General features: G+C 44.2%; 2 protein-coding genes and 1 non-coding gene across 4 annotated transcripts; 1 reads left to right on the top strand and 2 right to left on the bottom strand.

The window, feature by feature from the left end:
• Positions 1-2,294: 2,294 nt before the first annotated feature.
• Positions 2,295-18,173, bottom strand: Fbxo45 (F-box protein 45). The gene is made up of 3 exons (XM_038345904.1): positions 17,660-18,173; positions 10,645-11,001; positions 2,295-5,393 (listed from the first exon to the last, which is right to left on the bottom strand). The coding sequence occupies exons 1-3, from the start codon at positions 17,963-17,965 to the stop codon at positions 5,208-5,210; spliced, it is 849 nt and encodes a 282-aa protein (XP_038201832.1). The 5' UTR covers positions 17,966-18,173; the 3' UTR covers positions 2,295-5,207.
• LOC119825834 lies at positions 13,848-13,990 on the bottom strand. Its single transcript, XR_005287300.1, has one exon. It is a non-coding gene; the product is annotated as a small nucleolar RNA SNORA79 (small nucleolar RNA).
• An 88-nt stretch (positions 18,174-18,261) lies between the features above and the next one.
• Positions 18,262-27,231, top strand: Wdr53 (WD repeat domain 53). 2 transcript variants are annotated; one of them, XM_038345902.1, is made up of 3 exons: positions 18,262-18,421; positions 21,728-22,223; positions 26,611-27,231. In XM_038345902.1, exons 2-3 carry the CDS (start codon positions 21,744-21,746, stop codon positions 27,205-27,207), a joined length of 1,077 nt encoding a protein of 358 aa, XP_038201830.1. In that variant the 5' UTR covers positions 18,262-18,421; positions 21,728-21,743; the 3' UTR covers positions 27,208-27,231. The 2 variants fall into 2 exon arrangements, with proteins under 2 accessions (XP_038201830.1, XP_038201831.1); XM_038345903.1 differs by lacking the exon at positions 18,262-18,421 and adding an exon at positions 18,510-18,686.
• Positions 27,232-27,505: the final 274 nt, after the last annotated feature.

Genomic DNA, 27,505 nt, shown 5'->3' with positions numbered 1-27,505 from the left:
CATGCGGTCTCCAGAGACTGCTAACCCTCACATGGCAGCAGCCAGCTGTCTGCCTAGAGCAGTGATCTATACTCTCACGTCCTGAGACACCATTCCAGGTTTAGAGCACCCATTCTCCTCTGCCACACAGACCTCACGCTCAAGTCCATGAAGGCAACGAGTCCTTCACGTCAGCTCAGGAGCAACAGCAGAACAGTGCAGCTTCTAGTTTGGTTCTCATCTTTATGTTGATATTCCTAGCAGCTAGCAAGAGCCTGGCATGTGGTGGATGCTACAAAATATTAAATCAATTCCGCACTGACTTTTTGATTTTTTTTTCATTCTTTCTAAGTCTGAGTAGATGGCTGACAGCAGGGTGGTTGGGAAGACTTTTCATGATGTCAGGAGCTGCAGCTCAACTACAGTCATGGAAAACACATAAGCAGTATGGCCTGGGGAATCACGGCGCTTCTGTGTGATGACTGCATAGCGCCTAAGCTCACTAGAGCCTGTGCTTGAAAGGGTGAGCAGCACTCAGCTGCTCCTCAACACCTCGTGCAGGCAGCCTGTCACCTTTCGGGAGGTGACCACCACTCTGGGAACCTCGGTGAGAAATGACCACTACCCCCTGGCTTCTGAAGAGGACTGTCACTAACGATTTTCATTCCAATCCTTTTTTGTTTGTTTCTGAGACAGGGCTTCTCTGTGAGACAGCTTTGGCAGCTCTGGCTGTTCTGAAATTCACTCTGTAAACAGGATGGCGGCTGCCTCCCAAGGTATGCGCCACCACCACGGGCTTTCATTCCGATCTTCAATCTTTCCTCCAAAAGTGAAGATGCACCACAAAGGGTGGCACACATCCGCAACCCCAGTCCTCTGGAGGCACAGGGAGGAGTGATACAATTTCAAGACCAGCGACTCCATGCCTTATCTCAAAACACAAAACGGTGACTCAGACAAATGCTGCGTTCCCATCATACGCAGAGTCTAGACTTACACACACACATACACACACACACACGACATCAAAGTGAATGGGTTGGAGGACAGAGGTAATGGGAAGGGCGTGACCAAAGTGCATGATAGACAGATGGAAACAGCATAACCAACACATCATTCTTACGACAAATACATGCCAAGAAAGAAGCACGGGAAACAAAATCTCTTTAAATACAGATTGGGAAAGGAAGCGAGTTCACCATGTTAAAATGAAGATGTCTAGCCTACTCCCATTATAATATGCTCAGAAATAAACTGGACATTAGCATTCTGTTACTTATTGTACTAGGGACTGAACCCAGGGCCTTGTGCATGCCAGACAAGCATTCTACCATTGCGCTGTATCCCTAGGCAAACACATTTATTTTGTCTGCACACATACATGCACTTGTGTGCCACAGCGTGCATGTGAAGGGTAACTTTTCAGGGTCGGCTCATCCTTTCCAATTATGTGGGTCCCAGAGATCGATCACAGGCCTTGACCGGCTGAGGCATCCTGACAGGTCTAGTTTCAACCTTTCATTGGGAAGCTAAGGCAAAACAGTCATCCCTGCACCCCAAATTAAAACATGAGATTCTATTTGGTATTCTAAGCAAATATGAAATCTACACCAACAACTAGAAAGTAGTACTGTTGGTATTCTGAATAAAGGAGTGTCCAAAAAGCACTCAAGAAACTGCCTCACTCACCCAGATTGGCACCGTGTCCTTCCTGCTCCACCTGGATTATGACACAGAATCTCTCTCATCTGTCTTTGCTTATACTTTGGTCTGTATATTTACAAGTGTTTTGATCTTTCTTCCCAAATTCTTCTTCTCACAGAACATACGTGAGCTCCTGCTTGCTGGGCTTAGAGACTGGGTACACAGGCAGAGTACAGCCAAGACAGTGTTCGTGTGAGGAGCTAGACAGCAAATAACCAACCCGGTGAGCAGGCTGCAAAGCCATGCAGCCCGAGTCAACATGTATTAAAAAAAACTAGGCAAACTGCAAGGAAGGAGAGACGCCGTTGGGGGAGCGAGGAAGATGTTATACTGACACTTTAAACTGTCTCATCAAACTGTTCATTCCTTGAAATGGTTAAAAGATGCAAAAGCGATGAACTTAACTGTAATTTCTGTGCTGTAGGCAGGAGGTACTTTAGCACAGAGCCGTTTGAGATGCTCGTCTGGACCAAGCAAACTTGCTTCAGATACTTTGTCAAATCTGTATTTAAGCTTATTTGGGTAAAACTGAGGGATGAGATCAATGACTTGACATTCAAAAGTAAACAATGAACAATAGCAACTATGAAATGACATCTACCACCGCAGAATTCCTGGTATGAGTTTTTAATGAATCATGAGCCAATGAACATTACAGAATTAAGCCTTAATATTTCTTCTTTCCTATGAACAAGATAACTATAACAGCCTATCTCAAGTAGGACAGATGACCATAGTGAACACAAGTAATAGTAATTAACTTTCGTCCACCCGCGCATGCTTCCTCAGAGAACAACACAAGGGCTCCCCATGGCAACAATTCAATTACCTATGTCTTCCTGATCACAGCTACAGCTGAGACACAGCAGACGCTCTCCTCTCCACCCACAGCAGTGCACTCGGGGTTTTCTCTTCCACCCTCTGTATCCTTGGAGGTAGTGAGGGCAGCAAGGATCTCCTACTTCGTAGATGAGAGCACTCGGCGAAATCTTGCCAGCTGCTCTCAACCGCTGCAGCTCTCAAACCAGCGGGCATTTTTAAATCCTTATGGTCAGAAGATATCCCACCAACACCAGAATCAGAGTTATGGGGCCCAAGCTTAAATAGTTCTTTTTAGCCCCTCCAAACTCCAGCCAAGCTGGGGCAGCACTGATTTAGGTGCTACACCCCGTCTTCAGATACAACTGTCGTCCTCTCCGTGCTTTCTGAGACCAGTGAAAACATGGCCTCCTTCAACACTGAGCAGTCTGCCTTAATGGTCTGACAGCCATACTGGTCTCTAGTAACACACAGATCCAGCTATAAATGAAGGCTCTCTGTCCTCCGGTGTTCATCCTAACTAGGAACAGTCAATTCTATGAGCTAAGAATGGCTTGTTCTGGGAACGGTGGCATACACCTGTATTCCCAGTACTGGGGAGGCTGAGGCAGGAAGTGCGTTCAAGGATAGCCTGAGCTACATAGCGAGAACCAGTCTTTAAAAATCAAAAACAAACCACAGAAAGAATGGCTTGGTGTTAAATACAGGAATCTCCCGATTTTAGGTTCAGTAAGGAATGAATAACCATGTGATTTTGTTTTCCAGTCAGCACCTTCAAAACTTTGTTACAAATGAACATTTATGACAAGACAGAAACAAAGTTACAAGCCAAACCCATGAGAAGCCCCGAAATTGCTCCTGAAGATGCAGCCAGTACAGCTACCGCCTTTTAACTATTCAGCCTTCACCCTTAACCAGGTCTTCCATCAAATTTTACACACCACCAAAGTGAGTTGTTTGAGACAAGAAAAACAAAAACAAAACATTTCCTGGGCCGCTATCTTCCCTAGTGAGTTTAACACATAATTCCATTTTGTACAAGGTTTCTTCTTGATACAGATTATAAAAAAAGAATCTTTAACAAATTTTTCTTTTTCAAGCAAATACAAATACCTGTAACCCTTTCAGGAGGCAACTACAGACCTGTTCCATGGCTGAAGCCGCCTGATTCAGAGAAGTATTGAAAAATTTAACTCTCAAGGACTCCAAGAACCCCAGCAAGCTGCTCACTGTCCCTAATTTTATTAGATTTAAAACAAAATATACATACAGCAATCATGTAAAAAGTACAAAGATTTTACTTGCCTTCATCAATTCTTATGTATCTGAACCATATTAACTATACTTTCATACAGAAAGATGTTTCTGTTGTAACAAAAGAAAAAACAAAGCCCTCAGCTCAAGTGTTGAATTATAAATTCCAGAGAGTATTAGTGAGAACGTTTATGGGTCAAAATAGGAAATAATGTCCAACTCTTTCCAATGGAACTTTCCAATTGTTGCCAACCTAGGTTTTCAGCGTTAAGCCCATGGGGCAATACCTAGGTGATTAAGAACACTCTTCACCAGGGTTCAGGCTGGCGCTGTTTCAGACGGGTGCGTAAACATTTTGTTGACAGCCCCAGTGGAGACTTTGAGGCTTCTGATTGTTGTATAATGTAAACAATATGAAATTAAAAATTCTTCATAACATCTACAGCATTATAAAGTTAGGAAGTAAAAGAACCATTGACCATGTGTTCTAGGGTTTATACTAACAGCGCTCATACCAAGTGCTCTAAGAGCAGCTGGGACTGCTCTGTGTGGAGACCAGTTTTCTCAGAAGGCCAAAAACTAAAGCCAGATGCCAAGAGACGCACATTCCTATTATGTCTGAACCAGCCTTGCTGGCATATGCATAATTATAAGTAGATCTATTTCCCCAGTCCTTGGCCAACTGAGGAACCTTCACCATAATTCTGTTACAGCCATGGACTATAAGCCCAAAACACAAATGAACTAGTACATGTCTCCTCTTCTTCTTAGTATTACCCTACTGTCCCCAAATGTCGCTCTAATTTTGTACCATGTAGTGATTTTTAAGAAACTGAATTAGAACAAAGCAATCCCTTTGTCCTTTTTTTCTTTCTTTTCTTTTCTTTTTTTTTTTTTTACAGTTTTTACACACATTATATATACAACTTTTAAAATAGCTGCACAATTTTATTTCTCATTGCTGGAGAAGTGCAGTCCAGGCAGACCATGCTTCTCAATATATTAAAAATATTAAATAAACCTAGCCAGTTTCATACGTTCTAAGTCAAGCTGGCTAGAAGTAAAGGGACCGGAGGAAGAACAGGCAGTTGTAAGATGGGACTGACCTTCATTCGCACACACTACATAAATCCTGCCGTTTCCTTCTGCAGCACCTCTACACCTCACCTTTGAGCTGGAAGTAACACACGCTGACGTAGAGAAGAACCTGTGGCCACATGCATATGTCAACTGCCCACTTAACCAACTGCAACCCTGAGGATTTTTCTGGCCCAGTGGAAAGAGGAAAACGCTAAGATCGTCTCTGCTGTCCGGCTGCTGCTTCTCCAGTTCCCAACTCCATGTGTTCTCAGGATGTTTCTTGGGCATGCACTCTTGATACCATCACTTCCTGGTTCTACTTTCCACAAGTAGATCTCTTCCCCACTGTCCTTCTTCCCCGAAAGCCACTGTCATCCATCCAGAGGTTTTCCAAGATAAACCAAAGTCACTTCTGTGTTGCCATACACAGCAGACACTGCTGGGTACAAGCAGACCTTCGGGAGTCCTCGAAAGGCGACCCCCAGGAACTCATACCCACGCTCAAAAGCTAAAGTCTTATCCTCCATGTCCAAGATGACTCGGATTCTCTCTCCTATCTGTAAACGACATCACAAGGTTAGCAGGGTATCCACTGAATGATGGAGAAGGTTACTTTCATTGGTTAATTAATAAAGAAACTGCTTGGCCCAATAGGACAGAAAATTAGGTAGGCGGAGTAACAGAACAGAATGCTGGGTAGAAGGCAGTGGGGAGATGCTTCAGGCAGTCGCCATATGCAGTCGCCATGCCTCTCCTCTCCGAGACGGACACAGGTTAAGATCTCTCTTGGTAAGCCACCCCTCGTGGTGCTACATAGATTATGGGCTAGTCAAAATGTGAGAGTTAGCCAATAAGAGACTGAAACTAATGGGCCAGGCAGTATTTAAAAGAATACAGTTTCCGTGTAATCATCTTGGGTAAAGCTAGCTGGGTGGCGGGACACAGCCCCGCCGCTCAATGTACAACCGAAGGCACGGGTAGGAAAATGATGGTACAAATTTAAAAAAGGAAGAAGTACAAAGGATCTGTATTGTCTAAGTTATCTCTGTAAACGAGAGGGGACTTTCTGTGGCAGGTAAGGACTCAGAAGAAGGAACACACATTGTTCTCAATACAGGGCTCCTTTAGATCATTTTTAAAGAAGAGTCACATGGGATCTACATTTAATTACTTTAAATTATTCTTTGCTCAAAGCCTTTTCTTAAGGAAGCTAACACTACCATCTATAACTTGGTACGTTTTACCAAAAGGATCTTTCTAAATAACCCATTTATGTTGCTGTTATATATAAATAAAATATTAAATCACCAGAAAAAGAAATGATTTTTGTTTGTCTGTTTTTTCTCTGTGTAGCCCTGGTCATCCTGGAACTCAGTCCGCAGAACAGGCAGGCCTTGAGATCCGCCTGCCTTTGCCTCCTAAGTGATGGGATAAAGGTGTGCGCCACCACTGCCTGGCAAGAAATGAATTTTTGATATATGCTAAAGCTTAAATGAAGCATGAAAAGACAACATTAAATAAAACAAGCCAGCCAGAGAAAGATACATTTTTAATTCCAGTAAGTATCTAGAATGATCAAACAGAGACAGGCAGATTAGACGCTAACAAGGTGGGAGTAGGGAAGTGGAACTACTGTTGAGTGATCACAGCTTACGTTCAAGATGAAGAAAAACTTCTGGGGCTACAGAGATGGCTCAGCCATTCAGAGCACATGTTGCTCTTGCAAAAATCCCAGATTCGGTTCGCAGCACCCACAAGGTAGCTTACTACCATCTGTTACTGCAGTTTCAGGATCTGCCTGACACCCTCCTCTGAACTCTGCAGTATCAGTTATACACAAGATTTACAAGCATATATGCAGGAAAACATACATACATAAAATAAAATTTTAAAAATCTACCCCACGCCCCAGACAGGGCTTCTCTATGGAACCCTGGCTGTCCTGGAACCCTGTGCACCCACGCCTGCTTTTACAAAGGAACAGCAGCACTGTCTGTCTAAGCTTCCAGCTCGACACACTCAGCTCTTCACCCAGTGTCATCTCTCTGGTTTGCATCCATACAGGAAGGCTGCCTTCGGATGCCGAAAGTGGAAAGGAGGACTGGCCACAGAGCTCCTCTGAAGACTGCTTGCCTCGCACACATGAAGGTCTGGGTCCAATCCCCAGCACCACACAACTGCCAGCACTTGGGAGGTGGAAGAAGGAAGATGGGAGTTCAGGGTCATCACTGGCTACATAGTGAGACCAGGGACAGCCTAGGCTACATGAGCTCCTGTCTCCAAACGGGGGTAAAAGATGTAGAAAGTCCTAAGATTAATAACTGAGATTTAATACTTCCTGATTATGGTAACTCTTGCTATTGTCATTAATTTTCGATCACTTCTTTCCTGTCACAATGTCTGCCGATATCTGCTATTATCCCCTCTGCCCAACTGGACCGTGGACATCCCCCATCTTGCAGTCCTCTAAATCGTCTTTGCCACGCCTCCCAACCAAATACATAGAGAACAACTCCTGTCTGTCAAGCAACACTGTCTGTCATCCTAAGTCCTCTCATCAGCCTCAGGAATTAACCCTATCTTGCAGCAGATTAAGAAGACAAAATTAATTCTGCTGAAATTCACAAGTTTGCTTCACCTTGAAACATGCCACATGTATGTTTACAGTAAAGGAATCAAAAAGCACAAGATTCTCTGGTGTTGGTGGCTACCAGTGGGTGAAATGTGCGTGGCAGGCACACACATTGATATCAGCACTTGGTAGGCAGAGGCAGGTGGATCTTTGAATTCAAAGGCATTCTGATCTACAGAGAGAGTTCTAGTACAGCCAGGCTACACAGCACAGCACTGTCTCTAAAGACAAACAAAAATGTGGATGGCAGAACAACTAGACACCAGAAAGGAGCAAAGGACAAGAGCATCCAAATCTGCACATGAGCTCCACCCACATCCATGTGAGACACAGATGACACGCGCATGAAAAGCTCCCAGGGAAGTGGACTGAGAAGCAGACAGGCCGAGAAGACGAGAGCTGAGACCTGCTGCTGCATACCATAGGGGCATGAAGTTTGCAGTCTTGAGTTCAGGAAGTTAACTGTCTACCATTACAAGAAAACCTGCGCACACCGAAGAATAAAGCAGTTTCTAGAAAAAACGACAGCCCAGAACTGCTAGTACATCTTACCCACACATGCAATTTTCAATTTAAAAAAAAATCACTAAGATAAAATAGGAAAAGTATGACTCTCGAAGTGGTGGAAAATCAAAAGAAACCAATTTGCCGGGCAGTGGTGGTGCATGCCTTTAATCCCAGCCCTCAGGAGGCAGAGGCAGGCAGATCTCTGAGTTCAAGGCCAGCTTGGTCTACAAAGTAAGTTTCAGGTCAGCCAGGGCTACACAGAGAAACCCTGTCTTGAAAATCAAACAAAAAAAATTGACTGTTACCTGAACAGTTGACAAAGAATTCAAAGTATTTATAGTTATTACGTGTGTGTGTGTGTATATGTGTGTGTGAAATGTAGTTAAATAATATGTATGTACTAATATATTATAGCCATTCTAATATGTCCAAAGAATGAAAGAAACATGAACTCTCAATAGAGAAATGGATACAGAAAAAAGAAACCGAATGAAATCTAGATCTAAAGCACACAGTAACTAGAACTCATCAGCCTGGTTCAACAAGTTGAGATGGTAGAATAAACTGGTAGTGGACATGAAGCTGGAGCCACAGAAATTATGCAATCAAAGAAGACAATGAGTGCCAAGTATGGTGACACACACCTTTCATTGCAGCACCAAGGAGAGGCGGGTGGCTATCTGTGAGTTTCAGGCCAGCAAGGGATATATAGTGAGACATTGTCTCAAAAGCAAAAAAAGAGAAGGCTTGTGGATGAAGAATAAAAAAATCATAAATTAAGGGACGCAAAGACACTATTAAGTAGTTCAACAGTTATAATGTATGTAAATGGACTAAACTCTTTTTTTTCCTTCGAGACAGGGTTTCTCTGTATTGCTTTGGAGCCTGTCCTGGAACTAGCTCTTGTAGACCAGGCTGGTCTCGAACTCACAGAGATCCGCCTGCCTCTGCCTCCCGAGTGCTGGGATTAAAGGCGTGAGCCACCGCAGCCCGGCTTGGACTAAACTCTTAAAAGACAGACTGTAAAATGCTGTTAAATAAGAAAGGTTCGCTGGGCGGCGGTGGCGCACGCCTTTAATCCCAGCACTAGGGAGGCAGGGGCAGGCAGATCTCTGTGAGTTCGAGGCCAGCCTCATCTACAAGAGCTAGTTCCAGGACAGGCTCCAAAAGCTACAGAGAAACCCTGTCTCGAAAAGCCTCAATAAATAAATAAATACATAGATACATACATAAAAATTTTTAAAAAATGTGTGTGTATATTACCTTTTATATTAGTGTGCCAGAACTGATAATTTTATTACCATATTTTTATGTGTATTGGTCTTTTGCCTGAACGTCTGGGCATCACTTGCATGGCAGAGTCTATGGAGGCCAGAAGAGGGCATCAGATCCCTGGGAACTGGAGTTACAGACAGTTGTGAGCTGCCATGGATGCTGGGAACTGGACTTGGGTCCTCTGGAAGAGCCAGTGCTCTTAATCACTGAAGCATCTTGCCAGCCCCTCAAAGCATTATTGAAGCTAAAGATTTCAAACTACCTGTGGTTCCAAAATGTGAAATCTACAGTCCCTCAAGACCTCTGCTTTGGGAATTTCTTTTTAAAAGGTATTTTTAAACATTGTGTATTTATATGCGTGTGCAAATGTTTGCAGGTGCCCACAGAGGTCAGATAAGGGAGTTGAGGCCCCTGGAGCTGGAGTTAAAAAGTAGTTGTGAGCTGTCCAAGGTAGGTGATGGAAACTGAACTCTGGAAAAGTAGCAAATACTCCAGCCTGCTTGTTGGAATCTTACTGAATTGTTGTTTTAGTCTCTGCTGAATCTATAGTACGGCTTTAAGACACAAGGATTGTAATTTTAATTCTAGAATCAAATGAGTGCAAGACATTAAGATGGAAGAATATGGGGTAGGGTGGTGGCTCAGCAGTTAAGAACACTCACTGCCTGCTCTTCTAAAGGACCCAGGTTCAATTCCCAGCACCCACATAGTGGCTTACAATGTCTGTAACTACAATTCCAGGGGATCGACATCATCTTCTGGCTTCCAGGGGTACACAGACAAGCAGACAAAACACTCATACCCATAAAATAAAATTTAAAAACAAATTTAAGATACAGAAAATAAATGTAGCAGTCTGCCTGAACTTGTTTATCTCTCCAGAAAACACTAATACCTCCAAGGGCTTTGAATCCATACATTAGTAAAAAACAGAGGGTAAATATGCATGTATTCGCACATGCATTTGTTGTAATGAGGTGACCAGAAAAGGGGGGGAAGTCCTGAATGTTTCATGACACATGGAGGATGACAACCTTGGACACGAGCCACACTGGTCTTCTGAGGCACGGCCACGCTCCTCTAATCACATTACATGCAGGCAATGTGATGCCATAGCAACTGAGCACAAAGTGTTTCTGAGATAGCATGGCCAGCGAAGCCTAAAATATTTACTCTTTGGCGCTGTATGGAAAGTTTGGCAATCTCTGACCCAGGACAAAGATTGATTACTCAAATATATATTAAGAAATACTGACATATAACCTTCAACTATTTACTTTAAAAATTACCAAAACAAAGACAAAAGTCTATAGTGGCTATATAAAAATGTTTCTGTTTTAAACAAATTAAGATGTGATTTGAAATGGCCCACACAAGAAAATATCGTTTCTCACCTGATATTTTGGTGCGTTGTTGCACTGTGGAAAACTGCCATTGACTTCTCCATTATGTAGCAGATTATTGTCCACCAGATTCCAGCCCCAGCTCTGGTCGTCACTCCCCAGCAATGCCACATAACCTTGGCACTGCATAGGGGCCCGTTTCGTAGCAATTCCTATCACTGCCACAGTGCCCAAAGGGCCCTCCCACCATACTTCCCAGGCGTGGCGGCCCTCACTGAAACCAATCTTGGTCCTTGCACCATCGGTGCTCTGAGCGATGGGGTTCCGATGTAATGTAAAGCCATTCTTCTTGATATAGACATTCCTGGAGCAGTCATTTGTGCTGAAGGCATGTTGGAAAGCACGTACCTAAAAACATGAGAAGCAGACCAAAAGAATAAACTCGACTTTTTTTTCTTAAATATTAAAATGTAGAAAATTAAATGTAGTGGCTCACACCTGTGATCTCAGCCCTCTGGGAGGCTGAAGCAGAAGTGAAAGTTCAAGGCCAGCCTGGGCTACTAAGCACATCCCACCTCTCTCCCCTGCTCCCAAACCAAAAAACTTGAGGCTTTGTGTTTATAAATAATAAGATCATAAACTTTTAAATAGCACACTATTTCCAAATAATGAATAAAGCTCTGGCTGGAAAATTAATATTAAATACTGTACCCCATTAAAAATAACTCCTAGCTAAAGCTAGGCATAGTAATACATGCAGATATTTTCTAAATCAAAAAATAACAGAAGAGAATTAAGTCCTCGTGATAATGTTAAATTAATATTTTCTCCGACTATTCCACAATTTTTTTAAGATTTATTTATTATATATACAGTGTTCTGCCTGAATGTATGCCTGCAGGCCAGAAGAGGGCGCCAGACCTCATGTGAGCCACCATGTGGTTGCTGGGAATTGAACTCAGGACCTCTTGGAAGAACAGCCAATGCTCTTAGCTTCTGAGCCATCTCTCTAGTCCCCTAGTCCACAAGTCTTACAAATTCTAGGTGTTTTTCCTCTAATTGTTCCCTCTGTCACAGTGACAGCCTCTTGCTCAACCTCCTATTTTGCTCAGCTTCCCATTTTGTTGAACTGATTCTACTGCATTTACTTTGAGTGACTCCCTCTCTGGCCCACAGAAGCCTACAAAAGCAGTCCTAAGCCTTAAATTCCTTCCAGAGTTGTCTTTCTGAAACAGTATCTCCACGGACTCTCAAGTTGGCTAACAACTTTTGACAGCTCCACAGAGAGGACCACATCCACTTCAAGTTCCTCCTGGCTCCAAAGCCTCTCAGAGCTGGCTGATGCACTTCCTACCCCACCGGCATCGCTGGTCTCCTAGTGCCCCATCTGCTGCCCTCTTCCTTGTTCTCTAACACCACCTCCGTAAAGATATTCTTAGCCAGGGCCACCCAATCCCCATCCTCCTCCTCTCCTGAATCCCCATTCACTATTGTCTGTACATAAGGATCTTGTTTTCTAATGTGCTTCTAAGCAGACGATTCTAGTAAACAATTTTTGCAAAAACAAAAACAACAAAAAAACTAATGTAATCTAAAGTAGTCAGTGTAGAACCTGCAAGAAATGGGAAAGACAGAAGAGCACATTAAGCAACACCATGGGAATGAAATCAGAAACTTAGGATGGTAACAAAAAAATTACAGGGGAGGAGGTGGAAATGGAATCAATCTGCAGTCTAAGATAACCTAAAAAGACTTAGCAACTCCTTATCATGAGAATGTATACAGATACTGATTAAATAAACTATTATTTAAACTATAATATTTCCATGTTTATGAGGCAACACTGCAATTTTCTATTAAGAAACTACTGTCAGTTTCTTTTCTTTCTTTCTCTTTCTCTCTCTCTCTTTCATTCATTCATTCTTTTATTCATTCACTTTGTTTTCCAAGACAGGGTTTCCCTGTGTAGCTCTGGAGCCTGACCTGGACTAGTTCTGTAGACCAGGCTGGCCTCAAACTCACAGAGATCCGCCTGCCTCAGCCTCCCGAGTGCTGGGATTAAAGGCGTGCGCCACCACCGCCCGTCTTGTCAGTTTCTTTTTAGAGATGACAATAGTATCAAGGTATGTGTCTTTGCTTTTAAAATACTGAAAAATTCAAATGAAATGGAAAAATGCCCAATTAATAATGTTTAAAGCTGAATGTGCCTTCAGTCCCAGCACTTGAGAGGCAGAAGCAGGCGGATCTGAGTAGAGGCCAGCCTGGTCTAGAGAGCAGCAAATACTATCTTGAAAAACAAAATTAAAGTCAAATAGTCAAGTAGTCTCAGTTTCTGAACAACCATCAGTACAGACTGCTTCGGGCTTTTGAGTAGTTTTCCCTCGGCTCACCAGCCCACCCTCCTTCTCCAACGTACTCTCCACTTCTCAACAAGCTGTCTCTAATTCTGTTTCTACAAATGAAAACAAAGACCTAGCTTAGGGTATAAGTCTGGATATAATTTAGAGAAGTAAAGACACAAGCATTTGGGATAACCAGTGCTACCTGGAGATATGTAAAACACGAGTTATAAAAAATTTCTGGAAATGGGGGTGTAACTCAGAGGGACAGTAAATGCTGATCATGCATGGGATCCTGGGTTTGAGACACAGCCTGACAGGTAGGGGAAGGGAAGGAGGAAGAAAAAGATGAACCAACCACACACTTCCTAGTGTCAGCTATCCCCACCCCAGTCCTGCTGCTTGAGTTCTATTGGACCACCCTCCCTAACCTCACCCGCCCTGTCTGCGGCAGTTTTCCCAGTTGTGCCTCCTCTCCTCTCCTCTCCTCTCCTCTCCTCTATGTATCCTCTGAATCTCATGGCCTGGTCTCATTAAAACACAGCTTTTACTTCTTCCTTCATCTGTTCAAACTTCGATGGGTTTCCAAATTGCAGAATAAAGCCCAAACAATGTATCAAAACCTGTGTTTCAAAGCCCTTCATATATCTAGTGCCAGGTTACTTTTATAATCGCATTTCAACTAAAATTACTTTCTATCTTTAGCCTAGAACTTTCCTGAGCCTTAACTACCAAGCGCTGCCTGACATCTGTTGAATGTCTCAACTCTGCATTCTGCTCGTCCACAGATGGACTGTAGCTCAAGTGACACTTACATTATGTTCCTCAGATACCCAGGAGTAGTTCCCTGCTCTTCCGTCTTCTTCATTTCTATTTCAAAACTACTGCCAAATTCTGGAGATTCTTTAAGGAAAAGATTGTTTGATCCCGCAAATTTCAGAGAAAACATAGATAATCCCAATATCTTAATATTCTCTGAGTGAAAAAAATCAATTTTAATGTATGATGACCTAAAATCCTAGTGCCATACCTAAAGACAATAGGAGGAACGGCCATCAAATCCTGTAGATTCTATTTCCTAAGTGTCCATTTCTCTCTCCATCTCCTTCACTACCTACTTTCTAATAGATCTAAAGGATTTCTAAAGTCTTCTTCCAACCTCTTCTCCTTACTGAAGTAAAAAATAATCTTTTTAAAATACACACTAGTCCAACCACCAGTCCCCGTGTCTGTCTCTCCTGCTCAAAACTAGAAACGGCTTCACTACGCTGTCCCACTGCCTTTCATCTTACTCATACCGACAGCATCTGTGCTGAGGACAACCGCTGACATTCTAGTTTCTCACACCAGCGGATTCCCTTAAGAGGCTCTTCTTGCTCCTCTTGGCCTGTTTATCCTTATCCCTGGGGTCTCACTGAGCCTATGCACCACGTCTGACCTCCGTACCCAGTTAAAGCCATTACTGACACTCGGGACACCGTGTAACTCTCACCCTCAATACTCACCCAGTGCAGTTTACAACATCTACTCCCCAGGCTGGGGGATGTAGCTAGCATGTATTCAATCCCCAGTACTGAAAAAGAGAAACACAGGCAGGCATATGTGCATGCCTTCTATAGACTATAATCCCCATAAGGCACATGTTGGTAAGACTTTGCATTTTTGCTTTCCCTTTATGTTTTTCTGTTCAGAGTTCTTCATATCTACTTCATCTTAAAGTTCAGCTTAGTATCATCTTCATGTCAAACCTTTTCTAATTCTCCATCAACTCCTAAGTTTCCCCTTCCAGTGAACTTGTAGCATTCCTACACTACACTAGGGAGCAATGTGCGCCATGTGTTACATACTTTTCCCTCCTCTGAGGACTTCAGACTCCTTGAGTCCTTCCTCCAATTACATTAACCTTCCATCTTCAAAATATTCACCTAAACCCAGGATAAGTAGAAGTCCACACAGCAGAAAGTCAAAATAATAGAAACTTAAGAAAACTGTCTGGAAAGATACAAAACTAGTACCAGTTCAGGTGGCTTCCAAGGATGAGAACTGGGTAGCAGTGGGACAGCATCTAAAGGATGCTCAGCTCTTACGGATATATTCTCTACTGCATGCTAGGTGAACTCTTTGTGTCTGTGTGTGCTGTGTGAGTGTGTGTACAGAGTACTTACCCATGTGCATAAGCCAGATGTGAACAATGGATGGTTTCCTCTTTGGCTCATCACCTTATTTTTTGAGACAAAGCCTCTCACTAAGCCTGAAGCTTGCAATTTTGGCTAATCCAACAGGCCAGCAACAGCCCGAGATCCACTTGGCTCAGGCCCGCGTGCTGGGTTGCGGATACACACCAGTCTAGCTTTTCCAGCCAGCCTGGGAATCTGAGGTACTCATGCTCACCCAGCAAGCAACTCACCTACTAAGCTGTTTTTCCCGTCCTTTTATCTCAGTTTTGACTCATGTAAATGTAACTATCATAGGTAAATACAAAAATGTATTCATTTTTTGTTTTCTAAATTAAGGTTTCACTTTGTAGTTCAGGCTAGCCTGGAACTCACCAAGCTGGCTTCAAATTCATTCTGATCCTCCTGCTTCAGTTTCCCAATGCACCACCATATCAAGCTTAGAAGCCTTAAGCTAGACAGAAATAATAAATCTTAAAGGACAATTTTTAATTTTTTTTCTTGAGAAGGGATCTTACTACATAGCTTTGGCTAGCCTTAAACAGAGACCCACAAAGGCCAAATTTTTAAAGTTAATTAACACTGACTATTAAGCAAAGTAGGACAATATTGAAATCTTCTGCCCTCTCCTATAAATTACTATATAATTAATACCCACTGACTATACTACACAAATACAATCCTGGCAAATGATGTTCTTTTAGTTAACAAGAAAAACAAGGACTTAAGAATGCTCTCTACATAGATGATGGTGGCGCACGCCTTTAATCCCAGCACTCAGGAGGCAGAGGCAGGTGGAGCTCTGTGAGTTCGACGTCAGCCTGGTCTACAAAGCAGGTTCCAGGACAGCCAGGGCTGTTACCCAGAGAAACCCTGTCTTGAAAAAAAAAGAAGAAAAAGAAAAAAAAAACTCAAAACAAAACAAATGAAAACCTCCCTGATCTTCCAGAGTACCAAAGTTCAGTTCCCGGTGTGCGCGCACGCACGTGTGTTTGGGGGAGCTCGCATCTGTCTATAACCACAGCTCCAGGAGATGACACTCTCTCATGGACTCTGTGGGTACTGCTATTCACATATTTGTGAATTCACACACTCGCATCAAAATATTTTGCCAGAGTTGTCACACCTGCATCTCAGGCATTGGAAGGCAGAGTCAGGTGGGTTTCCATTAAGGTCTAGGCCAGCCTGGGTTACTAGCGAGAGACCCTGTCTCAGGAAAAAAAGAAAGACAATCTGATAATTGACATATTCAACAGCAGTGTTCCTTCTCTTATCACACTAAAACTTGTTTTAATATAAAATAAACCAGTAGCAATGATTCATACTATAATTCTAACACTCTCAAAGAGACAGAAAAGTGGCAAGTTGGAGACTGCCCTGCCTCCAAAATAGACATAATATATGTGTATATACATATTTATAATAGACATATATTAAAAGAAATAGTGTATCTATTTCACACGAAAAATTACTTTGACACTCACTAGCAATATAGCATTAAAAAGGGATATTCCAGATCTGACTTTATCATCTCTCATATATGCTCCTTGTTTTGTTTTGGAACAGCGTCTCTTATTTTGTGTAGCTCTGGCTGTCCTGGAACTCGACATGCAGACCAGGCTAGCCTCAAACTCACAGAGATGCATCTGCCTTTGGCACTGGAGTGTTGGGATTAAAGGTGTGCAGCACCACACCCGGCTTCACACATGTTCTTGATGACTGCTATTCTAAAGAGCTACTATCTGTCTAAGTGAACCTGAACCCGAGGACCATTGTCTGGGCTGGAGAATCCTTGGTCCTGCCACAACCTGTTACTTAGCATTCTTATTTTGTTATGGAATCGAAGAAAAAATACCAAAACAAAACCCAGCAAAATAGCAATCAATGTTTAGATGATAAATACAACAGAAAAAACATCAACTGGGTAGAACTATGAAAAAGATATCAAGGAAGTAATCAATAATAGTAGTACCAGGCAGCTTTATGAGTTATATTGTACCAATGGAAGGCTGTTCTATTAAAATCTCTTCCTTGCAAATTAGTTAGCAGGATGCGTAACCCCAAACTCACTTGGAAGCGTTAAATATTGCCGCTGTATGAGAAGTCGGCACAAAGAATGAAAATGTGCTCATTAATCAGAGCTTGGAAAAGCTGAGGTGAACGCAAAGATTCCGGCAACTAAACCCATCTTAAAGCAACCAAGATGAACTAATGTCACATAAGTCAATCTGGAGGCCGGGAAAACAGAAAATCAAGGATACTGGCTGGTGGTCTGCCTGTAAGAGCAAAGACAGTCGGAAAGTAGAACGAGTGGTGAAGATCAGGGATGGAAAGCCACCTAATATTTTAAAAAGTGAGGTGGTTCACGAAGCAGAACTTGAATGCAAAGAAAAGACCTTTACGGAGAGGAGGGGTAAGGACGGTACTGACTGGCTGAAGCCATGGAAAGGCGGGATGATGAGGTGAGACACCTGACTCAAGCTTAGAAGATACACCCCGAGAACGGCGGGCAGGATAGGAGCCGGGCTTCGTCGTGGCTCGGGCTTCCCTCACCTTGGCCTTGTAGCTGGGCAGGTTGCAGAGGATGTCCGTGCGCAGAGCCTCTTCTGCCAGGCTGCGGGCGCACAGGCTCCGCCACACCTCGCTGTTCTCGTCACCGTGGAGGCAGCGGTACCAGTGCTTGCACACCAGGGCGCAGCTCCGCAGCTCGGACAGCTCCAGGTAGGAGAACACCAACTCCAGCACCCGGCTGGGCAGTCGGCCGCCGGCCCCGGAGGACCCCGAACCCGCGCCCGCGCCAGCGCCCCCGCAGCCAGCGCCGCCCGAAGCTGCTCCAGCCCCCGGGCCCGGCGCCGCCATCGCCTCACCAGCCGGCCCGAGGGCCGCCGCTGCCGCCGCTTCGCCCCGTCTCGGCACCGGAGGCCAAGCCTCGCCTAGAGATCGGAGCAGCGCGCTCCACCACCCCTTTCAGCTCGGGCCAGCAGCGCCACCACCGCTCCCGCCCCTGCCCGGGGGCGTCCGCCGCGTGCCCCGCCTCACTGAGGGCAGACGCGCGGGCCACTCGGGTCCCCGCCCCTCGTAGCCGCTCAGCTCGGGCGCCGGAACCACCCGCCTCGCCCGGCCTCCCCGCGACGCACTCCGGGATCCGCCATGCGGGTTGAGGGCAAGAAGCAAGGGCGCACGCCCAGCTCGCTCGCCGAGCCTCTCAGCCCGGAAGTGACTGCTCCGCGAAGGCGCCTCGCTCCCTAAGCTTGATGGGATTGGAGGCTGGGTGTGAGGTCATCACTAGGCGCCGACCGGGAACGGGAAGCCCAGGTATGAGGCTGTCGCCAGTGGGTTTGATCTACTCTCTAGTGTTTTTTTTTTTTTTTTTTTTTTTTCTCTTTCGACTAATGGCCTTGAGTTGGCTCACCTTGGCCTCTCTTCCTACGGAGTTTCCTGTTTCATTTGCTTCCTGCTCAATCTCCAGTTTGTGCATGACACGTACCTTTTTTGCTCGCCAGTTAGTTCGTGCACCTTTACTTCTATTGGACCCATATTCTTTACCTTTGGGCATTTGAGAACCTCTGGTCTTGGTCAGGTTAGATAGCATTTTACTTATTTACTTTATTTTTTCCTGTTTCGAGACAAGGTTTCTATGTATAGCTTTGACTGTCCTGAACAAGCTCTGTAGACCAGCCTGGCCTTCAACTCAGAGATCTTCCTGCCTCTTCCTCCCGAGTGCTAGGATTAGGATTAAAGACTCCAGTCTTTTGGGGGACAGGACCGAAGGGACTCCCCAGAACATCTGTACCAGTACTCCAATCTAAAAGTAAGGTGACAAAATTTGCTTCGTAAATACGCAGCGAAAAACAAGTTTAGATAATCCCAAAGTGTTATTTAAATAGTAAATGTCACAATCTTTTTGAACAAAATATAGTGCGCTCAGATCCATCTCTTAGTAAAAAGATTAAGGAAATGTGGTTTGTGTTGTTTTAATTTGTTAAACAGTCCCAAGAGGGAGAATAAAGTGGAGGCATAATGATGCTTTCCAGGGAGGAAAGGAAATCCCACATTATTTAGTCATACTACGTTTCCAAAATTTAAAGAGGACTTAGAAAAAGAATAATAGAGGATTGGAGTGATGGCTGAGCGGATAAGAGCACTTGCTGCCCTTGGAGAGGACCAGGGTTCATTCCCGGCACCTAGGTGGAGGCTCAAGGCCACCTGTAACTGCAGTTTGAGGTGAGCCAAGCCCTCTTCTGGCTTTGTACATGCCTGAGATGTACATGCCATGCACAGGAAGTAAAATAAAAGAACTACAGGGTGAGCATGCATGGTAAGAGGTCGTCTAATCTGGCTTTATAATTCTCTACTGAGTGATTATTGTAATACTAGGGCTCACAGGCTCAGTAGTCAACTTCAGTGTCATGCAATCCTATGTAGTAAGAAGTCTTGCCTGAGATCCACCTATGTGTAATTCACTTCCTGTTTTTTAGTAAAAACAAATGGGCAGCGACTACTTCCCTACTCTGGTATAATTACATGCTTATTACTTGCCGATCCCATCCTCAGAACGTCTTTCACCTAATTAAGTAACCCAAATTCTTGTCTGTTTTGTCAGTGCCAATGCCAGTCTCCTAGTTCTAGTTGCTACCAGTCTCTCCACACCGGGACTAGCTTTAGGAAACCCAAACCTTTGAGAAAGTCCGTCGTAGTAATGACCATCTCTCCGTGGTTCCTGCACGGTGAGCCAGATTTTGTCTGGATGACAGTTACATTTCCTTTAACTGGTAGGTCTGAAACGGAGGGGAAGAACGACACAGAATGATGAGATAGAAAGGCATGGACGAGGCACTATGGTACAAAGAGTCTATAGCTCTGGCTAACTGGGAACCTCAGGCGAGAGACCACACGAGCCAGGAATTTGGGACCAAACTGGGTAAAATAGTCAGTTTCTGCTCCTCCCTCTCTCCGAGGCTTGTACACTTAAATAGCAGAAATCCATAAAGGTGTGACTGAAGAAAAGCATTAAAGCATTAACAGTAGAGATCATTCATTTATCACATATTGTTATCTTGACTCCCTTAAGGTAAGTCTTGGAAGGATCTAATGATATCATTCTGTTCTCCATCCCGCAACCACCAGACGGACTTTGTCTGTGTAGCCCTAGCCGTGCTGGAACTCACTCTGTAGACCATGTTAGCCTCTGACTCAGAGATCTACCTGCATCTGCCTCCCGGGTGCTGAGATTAAAGGTTTGTGCCACCTTTACCCGTTATTCAGGTGACTTAGTGGCATATAACCACTCAATTAACATCAGGGTAATCTCCAAGCAGAAAAAGGTTGCCTTTCTCACTCACTCTCTTGTTTTCTTGTTTCCAGTCTTTTCACCTACTGTTTATGAACCACACCTTGTTCCCTTGCCCCATGTCATTACGCACTCTACCTGCTCAGAGCTGCCCCTTGTGGCATCCCACCCTTTAATAAAATGTTCTTAGCATACCTCACTTTGTTCTTATGCACTCCGTGATCTCATCGGGAGTTAGAGGAAGTGACCTATTATCTAATTAAAGTAATCCATAATTGGATATGAGTAAATTCTGTGCCTTACCCTTTTAAGCACCTGCACAGGAAAAGGCCAATGTACTGACTTAGTAAACAAGTGAGAGAATATTGACCTCAACCTGTTTCTGCTAGTTGTCCAGTCCAAGTGTAGAAAACCAAGAACAGTGGATTGCAGACAACTCATGTCTAGATTGTTTTGACTTAACTTTTAAGAACATTTTTCCCATAGCCATTTTGCCACGGCATTCTGAGTGTTTGACCCTTTTTTCCCCTCAAAGGTCTCAATATGTGGCCCAGAGTAGCCCAGAACTCAAAATCTTCCTGCCTCAGCCAGATTACTGGTGCTGTGCCACCAGTTCTGGCTTGTTTAACATTTATGATAATGATCTTTGGATATGCTTTACAGACCAAGTAAACAAATGATTTTGGAGGGCTGGAGAGATGGCTCAGAGGTTAAGAGCACTGACTGCTCTTCCAGAAGTCCTGAGTTCAATTCCCAGCAACCACATGGTGGCTCACAACCATCTATAATGAGATTGGATGCCCTCTTCTTGTGTGGAGACGTACATGCTGATAGAGCACTTGTATACATAAAATAAATAAATCTTTAGAAAAATCAAACAAAAAATTGAATGATTTTTTTATAGACAATTTTCTTTTTTAAAATATTTATTTATTTATTTACTTATTTATTTATTATGTATACAATATTCTGTCTTGTGTGTCTGCCTGCAGGCCAGAAGAGGGCATCAGATCTCCAAAAAACCAAAAACAAACAAGCAAGAAAAGATAAAATTAGTAAGGTTAGGAAACCTGCAAAAGCTTACACCTGCTAGTCAGCATGTATTTGGGTCTCCTGTGGATAGCTATGTACTAGAGAATCAGAAATACTGGACACGGCTTGTGTGGACCCAGAGTTTTGTAGGTCTAGTCTTTAAATGTCTTTTGAAGGAGAGGACAAGGGGATAATTGAGCTTTTAAACTCTCTTTAAAAACTGTTGAAGTGTTTGTTATATTTGTCTCATCGCTTCAGGTTCTGGTATAAAATCTGATACAGGTTTTCTCCCTCTTCAGAGTTCTGCGGGCCGTCATGGCAGTCAAGTGGACCGGTGGACACTCTTCTTCTGTCCTCTGCCTGAATGCAAGTAAAGATGGGCTGGTGGCTTCAGGAGCAGAGGGTGGAGAGCTTGTGGCTTGGGGTGAAGATGGGACTCCATTAGGACACGTGCAGTTGGAAGGGGCTGATGATGTTACCAGCGTCCTGTTTTCCCCCTCCTGCCCCACCAAGCTCTATGCCTCTCATGGAGAAAGCATCAGTGTACTAGATGTCAGGTCTCTTAAAGGGGCCTTGAACCATTTTCATGTGAATGATGAAGAAATCAATTGTCTTTCACTAAATGAAACGGAAAGTCTGCTGGCTTCTGCTGATGACTCTGGAGCAATCAAAATCCTGGACTTGGAAAAGAAGAAAGTCACCAGGTCCCTGAAGAGACATTCTAACATCTGTTCCTCTGTGGCTTTCCGACCTCAGCGGCCTCAGAGCCTGGTGTCATGCGGCCTGGATATGCAGGTGATGTTTTTGCAAAGAGCACTTGGGTAATTTCTGAGCAGGATTTGCTAGCAAAATCAAATATGTATTTGGTTGGTTTCTTTGGCAGTTCTGGGAATTGAACTGAAGGCTGTACATGATTAACGTGTACTCTTCCACTGAGCTGTATCCTCAGCCCCTATAATCAAATTATTGGACAAGTATTTTCTATTCTATCCTAACATTTCTTATCTAGTTATGAACTATAGCCTTAGTTCTACCCTGAGTGCTAGCCCAACAGAACCTACTCTATTTTATTCATTAGCGCTTTGTCTTCCTTTGTCCATCATTAGACAATCTAAGACCTTAGGATTCAAATACCTGATTGTAAAAATTGCTTTAAACAAAGAAGGAGTAGTTTTATGTCAGCAAAACAGACAGAAGAGGGGGGTACTGAATGTAGAGTTGATCCACACACGCTCTAGAAACTCTTTTTAGTCATTGTTTTTCAAGACAGAGTTTCTCTGTGTAACACCCCTGGCTGTCCCAAAACTCTCTGTAGACCAGGCTGGTCTCGAACTCACAGAGACCCACCTGCCTTGGCCTCCTAAATGCTGGGATTAAAGGTGTGCACCACCACGCCCAGCTTCTAGAAACTCTTAAATGGTTTGAGTATGTGTGAGAGTGGGAGAAGGAGCAGAAAACCTTGAAAACACATTACTTGAAATGTGTGTGAGTGACCAGAAGCAGAGCACCTTGTGCAGTGCCGGACTTTGGAAGCAACATCACAAATTAGATGATGCCTTCAGAGGAGACCGCTAGGGAGGAGATGGAGGTGTGAAGCACATTGTATAGGGAAAGCTGGTGGGATTTAATATTTTGTTCTCACAGGAGCAGGTCTTGGATTAATATGAGAGTTTTTAGATAGTTTGAACTTTCCCAAAGCAACTGTCCTTCCTCCTGCAAGAGAAAGATCTCATCACTAGGGCTGAGTGCTTAGGACTTTTAAGTGCTTTGCACTTTGCAAATACTAGTCTTCATTCTAGTCACACCCTCCTAATTCTTGTTCCCTCTCAAAATTTCATTTTATGTGTACAGATGTTTTGCCTGCATGTATGTATGTGCACTGCCTTTGGGCCTGGTATCTGTGCAGGTCAGAATTGAGCATTGGGTACTCTGGAGCTACAGTTACAGACAGTTGTGAGCTGAAATTTAAACCAGTCCTCTTGAAGAACACTTTGCTTAACTGCTAAGCCTTATCTCTAGCCACCTGTTGTTCCTTTTTAAAAATTATTATTAGATGAACCACCTGCCTAGAAGCAGCCTTAATTCTCTGCCCTCCAAATTCAATGCCTTTTCTCTAAGAGTTACTTAAAGTATCATCTATGCTTGAAGTAGTGGTGTACACCTTTAATCTCAGCTCCTCCCCTGGAAGGCAGAAGCAAGCAGATCTCTGTGAATTGGAGGCCAGATAGGGCTACATCATAACAAGTTCCAGGACATCCAGAGCTATGTAATAGAGAAACCCTGTCCCAGAAACAACAACAGTAGCAGCAGTTTTACCAGGTGGTGATGGCGCACATCTTTAATCCCAGCACTCTCGGGAGACAGAGGCAGGTGGGTCTCTCAGTTTGCGGCCAGCCTAGTCTACAGAGCAAGTTTTAGGACAGCCAAGACTACACAGAAAAATCCTGTCTTGAAAAACTGGCGGAGGGAATAGTCAGTATCCATCATAGCAGCGTTGGAGGGCATGGCAGTGGAATTAGTAGATGTCCTGCGTGCGGGGCCACATCCCAAACAGTAAAGAACCCCTGGAAAATACTTGCAATGCCTCTGTAGAAATTCTATACAGAATCATTCGATATAGAATTATTCTGGGTGTTTTTGTTTTTCAAGACAGGGTTTCTTTATGCTGCTCTTTCTGTCCTGAAACTAGCTTTGTAGACCAGGCTGGCCTCCAACTTAAGAGATCCGCTTGCCTTGCCTCCAGCCACTGGGGTTAAAGGTGTGTGTCACCACCAGGATCCATCTGTATTTATAGGACACAGTTTCCCTACAACGTATAGTATATCTAGGTCTTGACCAAACCCTTCCTAAATCTGCGTTCTCTACCCTCAGGTTGGATCTTCCTCCGATTTTTAAGAAGCGTCTGTGTAGCGGGTGACTTGGTTATAATACTCAGGTGTAACGTGTTTGACTATCGTTCTTTCATCCTTCGGCTGCACCAAATTTCATCACTGACTCGTTAGTTGTTAGGTGTGGCAGTGAGATATGCAGAAGTGACCTGTAATAGATTGGAAATAGGCTGAAGAAAGGCTCATTGATAAGAGTTCACTCTGCTCTTGCAGAGGACCTGAGTTGGCTTCCCAGCACCCATGTTAGATGGCTCACAACTGCCTGTAACTTCAGCTGCAGAGGATCTAATGCCCTCTTCTGGACTCTTGAGGCACTGGTATTCACACACACTCACACATGCATACACAGGACAGTAAAATAAATCTTTCTGGGATGGACATGGTTGTACATGCCATCTCAACATTTAGAGGCAGAGGCAGACAGATCTCTACGAGTTCAAGGCCAGCCTGGTCTATGTAAGTGAGACCTTGTCTCCAAAACAACAACAACAAAAAAAAACAACTTTTTTTTTAAAAAAATGGACATTAAGAATTTGGCATTTTGTCTCCAATTCTATGTGAGACATTTTAGGGGCTTGAGAACATTCATAAATATGCTATAAAAGGCAGGGCTAGATAAATGCTATTTTGATTTGCCTGGTAAAGTTTCACTGTATAGCAGAGGACGACCTCTACCTTCCGAATGCTTGGTTTGCTGGCTTCTACAACAATATTTATCCCAAAATAAGATTTTTCACTCAATTAAAAAAGTCTGAGCTAGATGTGGTGATGCATGCTTGTGATCCTGGCACTGGGCAAACGCAAAGGGGTCACCTGGAGTTCACAGCCAGCTGTTCTATATAGTAACATCTGGCAAACAGGCAAAGGGTCACCGGGAGTTCACAGCCGGCTGTTCTACATAGTAACACATGGCAAACAGGCAAAGGGTCACCGGGAGTTCACAGCCGGCTGTTCTACATAGTAACACCTGGCAAACAGGCAAAGGGGTCACTGGGAGTTCACAGCCGGCTGTTCTACAAAGTAACACAGGGCAAACAGGCAAAGGGTCACCGGGAGTTCACAGCCGGCTGTTCTACATAGTAACACTGGGCAAACAGGCAAAGGGGTCACCAGGAGTTCACAGCCGGCTGTTCTACATAGTAACACATGGCAAACAGGCAAAGGGTCACCGGGAGTTCACAGCCGGCTGTTCTACATAGTAACACCTGGCAAACAGGCAAAGGGGTCACTGGGAGTTCACAGCCGGCTGTTCTACAAAGTAACACTGGGCAAACAGGCAAAGGGGTCACCGGAAGTTCACAGCCGGCTGTTCTACATAGTAACACTGGGCAAACAGGCAAAGGGGTCACCAGGAGTTCACAGCCGGCTGTTCTACATAGTAACACAGGGCAAACAGGCAAAGGGTCACCGGAAGTTCACAGCCGGCTGTTCTACATAGTAACACTGGGCAAACAGGCAAAGGGGTCACCAGGAGTTCACAGCCGGCTGTTCTACATAGTAACACAGGGCAAACAGGCAAAGGGTCACCGGAAGTTCACAGCCGGCTGTTCTACATAGTAACACCGGGCAAACAGGCAAAGGGGTCACCAGGAGTTCACAGCCGGCTGTTCTACATAGTAACACAGGGCAAACAGGCAAAGGGGTCACCGGGAGTTCACAGCCAGCTGTTCTACATAGTAACACCTGGTTTGAAACAAACCAAGAATTTGTTTGGCAAATCAAATAGGAAATATACAAAAAGGGGGTTTTGTTGTTATTTTGTTTTTTGAGACAAGGTCTCACTGATGCGTTGGCTGGTCTGTAACTGGCTCTGTAGACGAGGTTGCCTTGGACTCATAGAAACCCACCTGCCTCTGCCTCCTAAGTGCTAGAGTTAAAGGCATGTGCCACCACCTCCTGGCTGGCTTCTTTATTTTCCTCTTTCTTTTTTTTTTTTCCTCTTTCCTTTTTTTTCTCTAAATTTGGTGAGTGATGCTGGGGCTTGTGTCCAGGGTTTTGCAGGTGGCAAATAAATGCTTCTGCCACTAAGCTATATCCTCAGCCCAACAAGTATACTTTCATGGAGTCTTTCCAGTAACAGTTTTTAGTCTCTGGCTTTGTAAATCCTACCTCTGCCTCTGTATTCTCATTTCAGTCTAGTGTCAAGTAGTGTTACCCCGGTGTGTTGTAGCAGCTTTTGACCATTTAAAATGGTACAGGAACTGTGTGGTATTTATTAGGAGCTCAGTAAGCACTGTAGCTGACCAACATGGCTAGATCACTGTGTGACTATGTAACTTTTGCCTTGTTTAAAGGTGATGCTGTGGAGTCTTCAAAAAGCCCGACCCGTCTGGATTACAAATTTACAGGAGGATGAAACAGAGGAAACAGAAGGCCCCCAGTCCCCTGGTCGGCTCCTAAACCCCGCGTTAGCCCACTCTGTCTCGGTGGCATCGTGTGGCAATATTTTCAGCTGTGGTGCAGAGGATGGTAAGGTGCGCATCTTCAGGGTGACGGGAGTCAAGTGTGAGCGAGAATTGGGATTTAAGGGTCATGCTTTGGGGGTATCCCAAGTCTGCTTTCTGCCTGAGTCCCATCTGCTGCTTACTGGAGGGAACGACGGAAAGATACGGTTGTGGGATGCGAGCTGTGAAATGGAGAAGAAACAGAAGAGCCCTGCAAAGCACACCCACAGGAAGAAAGCAAAAAGAGCAGCTTGCCCCAAGCAGGGTGGGAACTCTAGTGCCGCAGGAGCGGATGAGGAGAAGCATGCAAAGATTCTGCCAAAGCTCGATATTGAACATGGAGAAAAAGTGAACTGGCTCTTGAGTACAAAAATAAAAGGGCAGCAAAGTATATTAGTGGCTGATCAGACGAGTTGTATATCTATGTATCCCTTAAGTGAACTGTAGGGCTAATAAAAAGCACTGTAAGAATTCTGATAAAGTCTTTTTGGTTTTTTGTTTGTTACCTCCTTGCTTATCAAGACATCCTCACATCTGTAGCCCACGCTAGTCTGGAACTCACTACATAGCACAGGCTGGCCTCAAGCTTGTAGCAACCTGGGGCTGGACATGGCTCAGTGGTTAAGAGCAATGACTGCTCATCCAGAGGACCCGGGTTCAGTTCCCAGCACCCACATGGCAGCTCACAGCTGTCTGAAGATCCAGTTGCAGGGGATCTGACACCTTCACACAAATGCACATAAAA

Source organism: Arvicola amphibius, chromosome 10 (assembly GCF_903992535.2).
Source record: "Arvicola amphibius chromosome 10, mArvAmp1.2, whole genome shotgun sequence".
NCBI lineage: Eukaryota > Metazoa > Chordata > Mammalia > Rodentia > Cricetidae > Arvicola > Arvicola amphibius.
Note: the sequence above shows the minus strand (reverse complement) of the source record. Positions and strands in the feature narration are given on the sequence as shown.